Source organism: Salvelinus fontinalis, chromosome 7, assembly GCF_029448725.1.
Source record: "Salvelinus fontinalis isolate EN_2023a chromosome 7, ASM2944872v1, whole genome shotgun sequence".
NCBI classification, from domain to species: Eukaryota; Metazoa; Chordata; class Actinopteri; order Salmoniformes; family Salmonidae; genus Salvelinus; species Salvelinus fontinalis.
This window is the reverse complement of record NC_074671.1, coordinates 54,064,337-54,074,336: the sequence shown is the minus strand read 5'-3', so window position 1 is coordinate 54,074,336 and position 10,000 is coordinate 54,064,337. Positions and strand designations below refer to the sequence as shown.

At 47.3% G+C, this 10,000-nt stretch overlaps 1 protein-coding gene across 1 annotated transcript in view; it reads right to left on the bottom strand.

Moving 5' to 3' along the window:
- Positions 1 to 10,000, bottom strand: part of LOC129859700 (unconventional myosin-X-like) — a gene marked incomplete in the record, with an annotated part of 36,849 nt that overhangs the window by 8,450 nt on the left and 18,399 nt on the right. The window contains 18 exon segments of the mRNA XM_055929784.1: positions 140 to 282; positions 502 to 557; positions 666 to 759; positions 996 to 1,091; positions 1,198 to 1,302; positions 1,474 to 1,612; positions 1,880 to 2,003; positions 2,767 to 3,348; positions 3,483 to 3,749; positions 3,987 to 4,355; positions 4,483 to 4,600; positions 4,854 to 4,978; positions 7,787 to 7,867; positions 8,052 to 8,312; positions 8,620 to 8,712; positions 9,186 to 9,252; positions 9,375 to 9,475; positions 9,693 to 9,839. Coding sequence (XP_055785759.1) covers positions 140 to 282; positions 502 to 557; positions 666 to 759; positions 996 to 1,091; positions 1,198 to 1,302; positions 1,474 to 1,612; positions 1,880 to 2,003; positions 2,767 to 3,348; positions 3,483 to 3,749; positions 3,987 to 4,355; positions 4,483 to 4,600; positions 4,854 to 4,978; positions 7,787 to 7,867; positions 8,052 to 8,312; positions 8,620 to 8,712; positions 9,186 to 9,252; positions 9,375 to 9,475; positions 9,693 to 9,839 — 2,968 coding nt within the window.

Genomic DNA, 10,000 nt, shown 5'->3' with positions numbered 1-10,000 from the left:
CACAGTAGACCTATGTTCCAACTCAGTCAGACACACACGTGTGTGTGCGCGAGTGTGTCTCTGTGTGTGTGTGTGTGTGTGTGTGCTTCTGTGTGTATCTTTATGTGGGTGTGTGTGTTTGTGTGGGTGTGTTACCCACCCCTAACCAGGAACTCCTGTCCGTCTATCTTGGCGTCTCCTTTAGGTTTCTGCAGCAGGCTGATCCAGTGGTGCATCTCCTCTGGAGTGTCGGTGTTACAGTGGATCACACGGTTCGCTGTGATGATGACAAAGGAGTTGGGCCTGGGCACACACACACACACACACACACACACACACACACACACACACACACACACACACACACACACACACACACACACACACACACACACACACACACACACACACACACACACACACACACACACACACACACACACACACAAAGGTTAGATACCAATACATAACACATCTAATTTATAATCCCATATCATGTCAACCACAGTAACTAGTTCATACCTGTCTGGGTTGTCAGAGGCACAGACTGAGTCAATCAGCCCCACGTCCAGAGTTCCCTATAACATGACATGACGTACTCTGTTATTATGGCACAGAGTGTGTATAACATGTGTGAGTAATTATAACATGTGTATAACATGGTTAGAAGCTGTGTAGACTCTGACCACAGCGTTCTTGGGGTTGGCCTGTTCATGAGACATGTCCATCAGCTGCTCAGGAGTATACACATGAACCTTACTGAGGACGTTATACCACGCACTAGAGAGAGAGAGAGGGAGAGAGAGAGCGCGAGAGGAGGGTAGAAAGAGAGAGAGGAAGAGAGGTTAGAGGGAGAGAACAATTTCAGATGAAAATGTATATTATCGTTCTATTCATTTGGCATCATGTCTCCCTTCTCTGTGAGGAAAACCACAGGTGGATCTGAATCCTATGGTTCTACGAGGTTGGTTATTAGAGGGCAAATACGTAAGTCAAACACTATGGTGTCTCCACACCTGGCGTCTTCTGGCGACTCAGCAAACACCTGGTACGTCCTCTCATCTGTCACGATGTTCAACGCATTCTCCTTCTCATGGTTGTTCACGATCTCCCTGCGAGGAACAGAGAGGAAAGAAAATAGGTTTTGCTTTGGCGACGAGTTGCATTGTGGATCGGGCTTAAGTCTAGAGCATTGCATTGTGGGACTTAGAGTCTTACTTGGCGGCGCGGATGTCGATGGTTCCCTTCAGTTTCTCCTCGCTGTCGCTGTCAAAGTACATCAGTTTGTGTTCCCTCAGAACAAACCATCGCATCTTCCAGTTCCTGCAGGGGGAGGTAGGGTGTAGGGGTTAACACACACACACACACACACACACACACACACACACACACACACACACACACACACACACACACACACACACACACACACACACACACACACCAAACACTCCCCTCTAATCCCCCCCTAAACAAACAGACACACACCCCAACCTGCGGGACAGAGTGGACAGTCCTCCTCCCTTCTTATGGAGCCAGCCAGACTTGAGGGACTCCTGTTTGGAGCGGAACCACATGAAGGTCTCATCCTTCAACACACACCACCGCCTGCGCCATGGAATCATCAGACCAGCTGAGAGGAACACACACACACGCACGCACACGTACGCACGCACACACACGCACGCACAAACACACAAACAAACAAACACACACACACACACACACACACACACACACACACACACACAGTATCATGCATGTTCATTATGCCACTATGACCAGTTAAAGGGATGGGAGATAAACATGGGCTGTGTGTAAGTGCTGTGTATGTATGTGTGTGTATGTGTGTGTGTTTGTATGGGTGTGTGTTTGTGCGTGTGTTTGTGTTTGTACTCACCCTTCATGTAGAGGTAGCTATGGAAGTACGGAGGTCCGTTCCCGTTGAGAAGAGTGACCCTGCCGTTGTGTACCTCCTCATCTGTGTCCAACAGCCCATCATGCTCATCATCACTCTCTATGTACTGGACAACACAGATATATACCTCAATATCTATCTATCTATTTTGCAATATAACACGCTAACACCATCATCACTCACTCTATACGTCCTGGACACAGTATACAATTATTATTATATATATATGCAGTATATATATAGATATACAGGTAACTGCCAAAATAAAGGAAACACTTGAGTAAACGAGGGATACAAAGTGTACTGAAAGCAGGTGCTTCCACACAGGTGTGGAATTAACATCCCATCATGCTTAGGGTTATGTTTAAAAATGCTTGGCAGTTGCCCATTATTTTGGTGACCATGGCTAGAATAAGAGATCTCAGTGACTTTGACAGAGGGGTGACTGTTGGGGCACGTTTGGCAGGAGCTTCAGTGACAAGGACTGCTCAACTTGCTTATGTTTCACGATATGCCATGTCCGTCTCAGTCACCAGATCTCAACCAAATTGGACAATTATGGGAGATTCTGAAGCGGCGCCTGAGACAGCGTTCTTCACCACCATCAACAAAACACCAAAATTATGGAATTTCTTGTGGAAGAATGGCGTCGCATTCCTCCAATAGAGTTCCAGACACTTGTAGAATCTATGCCAAGGTGCATTGAAGATGTTCTGACTCGTGGTGCCCCAACGCCCTATTAAGACACTTTATGTTGGTGTTTCCTTTATTTTGGCAATTACATGTACGTCCAACATGCCTCATAAATGTACACAGCAATAACGTGTGAATGTGTGTGTGTATGTGTGAATATGTGTGTGTGTACTAACTGAGTCAGAGCTGCCCCTGTATGACTCTATGCTGGCGTTGGTGCACGTGGACTTCCTCAGAGCTTCTTCCTCCGTCATGGCCGCGCTGCCTCTGTTGCTATTCTGCCCGGATGCGGAACCATCGTCTCCCGCGGTGACAGAGCCCTCCTCCTCGTCGTAATCTGATTCGCCGCTATCGACCGGCATGCTGTAGATCGGCTCCTCCCCTTCTCCGAGGCTCAAGATACTCGTTGTTCTCCCTCCATCACCCTCTTTTTTCTCCCCCTCTCCAGGAGGCAATGGTGGGGGAGGGGTGGCAGAGCCATCTTCAGCTGGTAAGGGGGGAGGCGGGGGAGGGACGAGAGTGGGTGAGGATGAATCGAGGGGAGGGGGAGGTGATGTAGCAGTAGAGCCCTCGGCGAAGGCCGGTGGAGGGGGCGGCAGGTGGGCGAACATATCCTGGTCCACGGCAGCGTCAGCTTCGGCTGGAGGAGGGAAGTCTGGGAGGAGAGGGACAGTGCACTCCTCCTCGGCATGGAAGCCCTCGTCCACCTCCTCCTCCTGGGTTACGGCCGTGGCCATGCCTGGGCCCTCCTGGAGCCGCTGGAGGGCAGGGAGAAAACGGGTTAGTGTCAGGGCAGATAAGGCCAGATATGTTTTAAGCATATCCAACTTGACACAGGAGAGGGACACAGAAGAAGAACCTCAACACTCTTCAGGAAATACGGAACACCAACCTCTGCGCTGGCGCTAGCAGCGGTGGCTAAACTGGGATCCAGACCTCCAAAGTCCAGGAGGTCGATTAGTTCTGTGGCCTTACGAGAGGCCTCCTTCTTCAGCCTCTTGATCTCTGCGTCCCGGCGTAGCCGGAGCTCTTGCCTGGAGGACTCACAGAGCTGGGAGACCCCATCCTCCCTCTGTTTCTGCAGGCGCTCGATCTCCAACTCTATACGCAAGATCTCCTCCATCTGACGGGCCTCTTCTTCCGTCTTTCCTTCCTTTTTCTGAAAAGGGAGAGAGGGAAGAGGGGGAAGGCGGAGGGAGGAAAGGGAGAGAGACACAATGGAGTGGAGAGGGAGAGAAAGAGAGGAAATTATAAAGAACGTCAGGTGTCATCTCATGACATCCCTATATCTGATGACATGGATGAGCCCATTCCTATGATAGTATATGGCCTCAGGACCAGACCATTTTCTAAAAGAGGGGTGAGCAGAGAAAAGAGTAGAGAAGAGAAAGCTCACCTCAGAACCCTGAGCAGCCTTTGCTTCTACTCCTCCCTCCACCTCTCCCTCCTCCTGTTCTCTCTTCTTCCTCTCCTCTTCCTCTCGCTTCCTCCTCTCCTCTCGGAGAGTGTGGCAGCTTGCGCGGGCCACCTGTCCTCGTCTGTGTTTTTGGAGTACCCGCGTCGCCAAGCATCGCCGTAGAAACCATTTCCGTTGTATGTGGGTACGAAGGTACCCCTGGAGGGTGACGACGCTCCCCTTCACACGCTTAAAGTGCTTCCTGGCGGTGTAGGTGAGGATGTGGGCTCTGATGACCATGCCTGCTTTACGGCGAACCTCGTCTCTCTCTTTCTCCAGACGCTGTTCCAGAGACTCCTTCATAAACACCTAGAGGTCAGAGGTGTGACGTCAGGGGTGAGAGGTTGAGGGGTCAGGTGGGCAGGGTGAAATGTCACTTCAACATCTGTTTGCATCCACTGGTGTCAAGTCCACTAAAGTTCTGCTACAGTCTTACCTTGGTCTTTCCCAGCTGCCACTCCTTCTTGGCACGGTCGTATTTGGTCAGCAGGTCTGTACTCCTCTTCTTTTCATCCCCCGCTCCACTCACCTTCTCTTGTAGAATGATTTGATACCTGAGAGAGAGGAAGACAGGAGTGGAGAAAGAGGAAGTGAAAGAGTAACAAAGTTAAACAAACTAAGTTTATTTACAAACACTAGCCCAGAGAGAGAATTACAAAAAGAGGGGCAGGGGAAAGAGACAGAAAGACACACACAGACAGACAGACAGACAGACACACACACAGAGACAGAGACAGAGACAGACAGACACACACACACACACACACACACACACACACACACACACACACACACACACACACTGACCGGTTGAAGAAGTCTTTGAAGGTTCTGCGGACAGGGAAGCCGGCCCGGCGGATCTTAACTGTTTCTAACATTCCAGAATACCTCAGCTGGTTCAGAACCACTTCCGGGTCAAACACGCTAGGGTTCTACACGGGTCACAGGTCAGAGGTGTTTGGTTACAATAAGTTCTGATATATATTTGCGTCACCATATGTTCAAGGAGTTTGATGTCTGGTAAAGAGTATCTTACCACACAAAGGTACACTATATACACTACCGGTCAAACGTTTAGAACACCTACTCAAGGGTTTTTCGACATTTTTACTATTTTCTACATTGTAGAATAATAGTGAAGACATCAAAACTATAAAATAACACCTATGGAATCATGAAGTAACCAAAAAAGTGTTAAACAAATCAAAATATATTTTATATTTGAGGTTCTTCAAAGTAGCCACCCTTTGCCTTGATGACAGCTTTGCACACTCTTGGCATTCTCTCAACCAGCTTCACCTGGAATGCTTTTACAACAATCTTGAAAGAGTTCCCACATATGCTGAGCACTTGTTGGCTGATTTTCCTTCACTCTGCAGTCAGACTCATCCCAAACCATCTCAATTTGGTTGAGGTCAGAGGATTGTGGAGGCCAGGTCATCTGATCCAGCACTCCATCACTCTCCTTCTTGGTAAAATAGCCATTACACAGCCTGGAGGTGTGTTGGGTCATTGTCCTGTTGAAAAACAAATGATAGTCCCACTAAGCCCAAACCAGATGGGATGGCGTATCGATGCAGAATGCTGTGGTAGCCATGCTGGTTAAGTGTGTCTTGAATTCTACATAATCATCTGTTCACCCCCACCGCGTCTCACAAAGACATGCTGCTTGAAACCAAAGATCTCCAATTTGGACTCCAGACCAAAGAACAAATTTCCACCGGTCTAATGGCTATTGCTCGTGTTTTTTGGCCCAAGCAAGTCTCTTCTCCTTCTTAGTTTCATTTAGTAGTGAATTCTTTGCAGCAATTTGACCACGAAGGCCTGATTCACACAGTCTCCTCTGAACAGTTGATGTTGAGATGTGTCTGTTACTTGAACTCTGTGAAGCATTTATTTGGGCTGCAATTTCTGAGACTGGTAAATCTATTGAACTTATCCTCTGCAGCAGAGGTAACTCTGGGTCTTCCTTTCCCGTGGCAGTCCTCATGAGAGCCAGTTTCATCGTCGCGCTTGATGGTTTTTGACTGACCTTCATGTCTTAAAGTAATGATGGACTGTCATTTCTCTTTGCTTATTTGAGCTGTTGTTACCATAATATGGACTTGGTCTTTTACCAAATAGGGCTATCTTCTGTATACCACCCTACCTTGTCACAACACAACTGATTGGCTCAAATGCATTAAGAAGGAAATAGATTCCACAAATTAACTTTTAAGAAGGCACAACTGTTAAATGAAAAACATTCCAGGTGACTACCTAATGAAGCTGGTTGAGAGAATGCCAAGAGTGTGTGAAGCTGTCATCAAGGCAAAGGGTGGCTATTTGAAGAATCTAAAATCTAAAATATATTTAGATTTTGTTTTTGTTAATACATGATTCCATATGTGCAATTTCATAGTTTTGATGTCTTCACTATTATTCTACAATGTAGAAAATAGTAAAAATAAAGAAAAACCCTTGAATGAGTAGGTGTTTGTAAAACTTTTGACCGGTGAATACAAAAGTATGTGGACACCCCTTCAAATAAGTGGATTCAGCTATTTCACGCCACACCTGTTGCTGACAGGTGTATAAAATTGAGCACACAGCCATGCAATCTCCATAGACAAACATTGACAGTAGAATGGCCTTACTGAAGAGCTCAGTGTCATAGGATGCCACCTTTTCAACAAGTCAGTTCGTCAAATTTCTGCCCTGCTAGAGCTGCCCCGGTCAACTGTAAGTGCTGTTATTGTGATGTGGAAATGTCTAGCAGCAACAACGGCTCAGCCGCGAAGTGGTAGGCCACACAAGCTCACAGAATGGGACCGCTGAGTGCCGAAGCCCGTAAAAATCGTCTGTCCTCGATTGCAACACTCACTACCTATTTCCAAACTTCTCTGGAAGCAACGTCATCGCAATAACTGTTCGTCGGGAGCTTCATGAAATGGGTTTCCATGGCCGAGCAGCCGCACACGAGCCTAAGATCACCATGCGCAATGCCAAGCATCGGCTGGAGTGGTGTAAAGCTCGCCGCCATTGGTCTCTGGAGCAGTCAAAATACGTTCTCGGTTGTGATGAATCACGCTTCACCACCTGGCAGTCCAACGGACAAATCTAGATTAGGCAGATGCCAGGAGAATGTTACCTGCCCGAATGCATAGTGTCAACTGTAAAGTTTGGTGGAGGAGGAATAATGGACTGGGGCTGATTTTCATGGTTCGGAAAAGGAAAATCTTAATGCTCCAGCATGCAATGACATTCTAGACGTTTCTGTGCTTCCAACTTTGTTTGTGGAAGGCCCTTTCCTATTTCAGCATGACAATGCCCCTGTGCACAAAGCAAGGTCCATATAGAAATGGTTTGTCGAGATTGAGATTGAAGAACTTGACTGGCCTGCACAGAGCCCTGACCTCAGCCCCATCAAACACATTTGGGATGATTTGGAACGCCGACTGCGAGCCTGGCCTAATTGCACAACATCAGTGCCCGACCTCACTAATGCTCTTGTGGCTGAATGAAAGGAAGTCCCCGCAGTAATGTTCCAACATCTAATGGAAAGCCTTCCCAGAAGAGTGTTATAGCAGCAAAGGGGGGACCAACTCCATATTAAGGCCCATGATTTTGGAATGAGATCTTCGACGAGCAAGTGTCCACATACTTTTGGTCATGTAGTTTATGTAAAGTCATAGGTTGGACTTTTGGGGTTAATATAGATGTAGTGTGAAAGATATAGATATGTAATAGATAATGCTAACCTTCTCGTTGTTGGGTTTGATGCAGCGCACAAAGAAAGGGTTGGACACACTCAGAGTGCCCATGAGGGAATGGAGAGAGTCCTGAGAGATAGACACAGAGAATCAGTACACACACACACACACACACACACACACACACACACACACACACACACACACACACACACACACACACACACACACACACACACACACACACACACACACACACACACACACACACACACACACACACACACACACACACACACACACACACACACACCCTAAACTGTGAGCTGACGGTAGGCTTGCGTCTGGCTGTCCCCATCTTCAGAGTCTCCTCACTGTTCCTGCTGCCCACTCTCTCAAACAGATCGTAGATGAAGTCCAGTCTGCTCTCCTTCAGCATGTTGAGGATGTCGTCTCTGAATGTATCTCTGTTCTTCTCCAGAACCCCGGTGACATCATACAGAACCTCTCCAGCATAGTGCCTGATGCCAAACTGATGGTCAGCCAGTCGAGGCTTCACATAGTACGGGTTTGTCTGCAGAGGGAGGAGGAGACAAGTTATATCACACCATATTAATGAATATCACATAGTAGCATGTGTATGTGTGTCACAGGAGGCTGGTGAGGGGAGGACGGCTCATAATAATGGTGGAATGGAGTGAATGGATTGGTATCAAACTATGTGTTTGAGTTTTATACCATTAAGTACACTCTGTTCCAGCCATTACTATGAGCCAATCCTTCCCAATGAAGGTGCCACCAGCCACCTGTGGCATGTGTGTGTGTGGGGAGGGGGAGGGGGGGTCGTTTGTGTGGGTCTGTGTGTGTACTGTATGACTCACAGAGTGCCTGCTGTGTAGTTTCTCCAGCAGTGTGAAGTCTGTCCCTTTAGGGAAGCGACTCTCCTCGTTTACCAATGCTAGCATCCCCAGTTTCTGGCAGAGAGATACACAACCAAAACATCAGGTTTACGTCATAGTGACATTACATCAACATTAAATCAACTTCACATGAACATTACAGCAGCCCCACAGTGTTGGGCTGAATCCTAAATAGCACCCTATTCCCTATATAGTGCACTATTTTTGGCCAGAGTAATGGGCCCAAGTAATGGACTAAATAGGGAATACAGATGTAGAATCTTAATTTGGTCACCCTGTTACAGGACAACTTTCTAGCAATACAGTTAATTTTTAACTTGTAGTGTATTTGAGATTTAAAAAGGCTTCCGAAGTTTGTAATTTCCACTATGATTTTCCCTTACGAAAAATCTATCAACCCCTACAGAAATGTAATGAATTATAATCCAGATAATAATTCACGTTTATTGTTTTGCTGTAGCAAACTCGCTCAAATTAAGATCCTACATCTGTAGAGTGCCATTTGAGAGACAACTTTGGTCTCTTACCTTCTCTATGAGGTCCAGACACTCAGCGTTATCCATCCAGTCTATGGCTTCCCACTGGACTCCCTCTCTATGGACACACAGCGTTATCACAGGTAGAGCCCAATGTTGTTTCGGTCTCAGGCTGTGTGTGTATATCTCAGCGTGTGTGTGTCTCAGTGTGTGTGTTTGTGTGTGTCTGTGTGTGTGTACCTGTTGTACTCCAGTTGTTCCAGAGAGAAGATGTGTTTGTTGAAGTACTCCTGCAGCTTCTCGTTGGCATAGTTGATGTTGAACTGCTCAAACCGATTCACCTAGACGAACAACACACACACCTTTGAGATATGGAGAGTGTGTGTGTGTGTGTGTGGTTGTGTACCGTATGCGTGTGTCGTGAGATAGCTCAGTGGGATAGAGATGAACTGGTTTCGAACCGTCAGTCATACGTGCATTTGTGTGTGTGTGTGATTGTGTGTGTGTGATTGTGTGTGTGTGTTGGACAACGATGGAAGTTGGAATAGAACACCTCACCTGGAAGTTCTCGAAGCCAAAGATGTCCAGTATTCCGATGGACTTGAAGTTGTCTTTCCCTCTGATCTTCTGGTTGATCCGGAGAATGATCCAGGAGAAACACTGGGAATACAGAGCCATGGAAACAGAGTCCCGGGAATCCACCGCCTGGGAGGGAGGGAGAGAGGGGGGGGAAGGAGAGAGAGAGAGAGAGGGGGAGAGAGAGAGAGAGAGAGAGAGAGGGAGAGAGAGAGAGAAGAGAAAGGGGGGAGAGAGAGAGAGAGAGAGGGGGAGAGAGAGAGAGAAGAGAGAGGGGGGAGAGAGAAGAG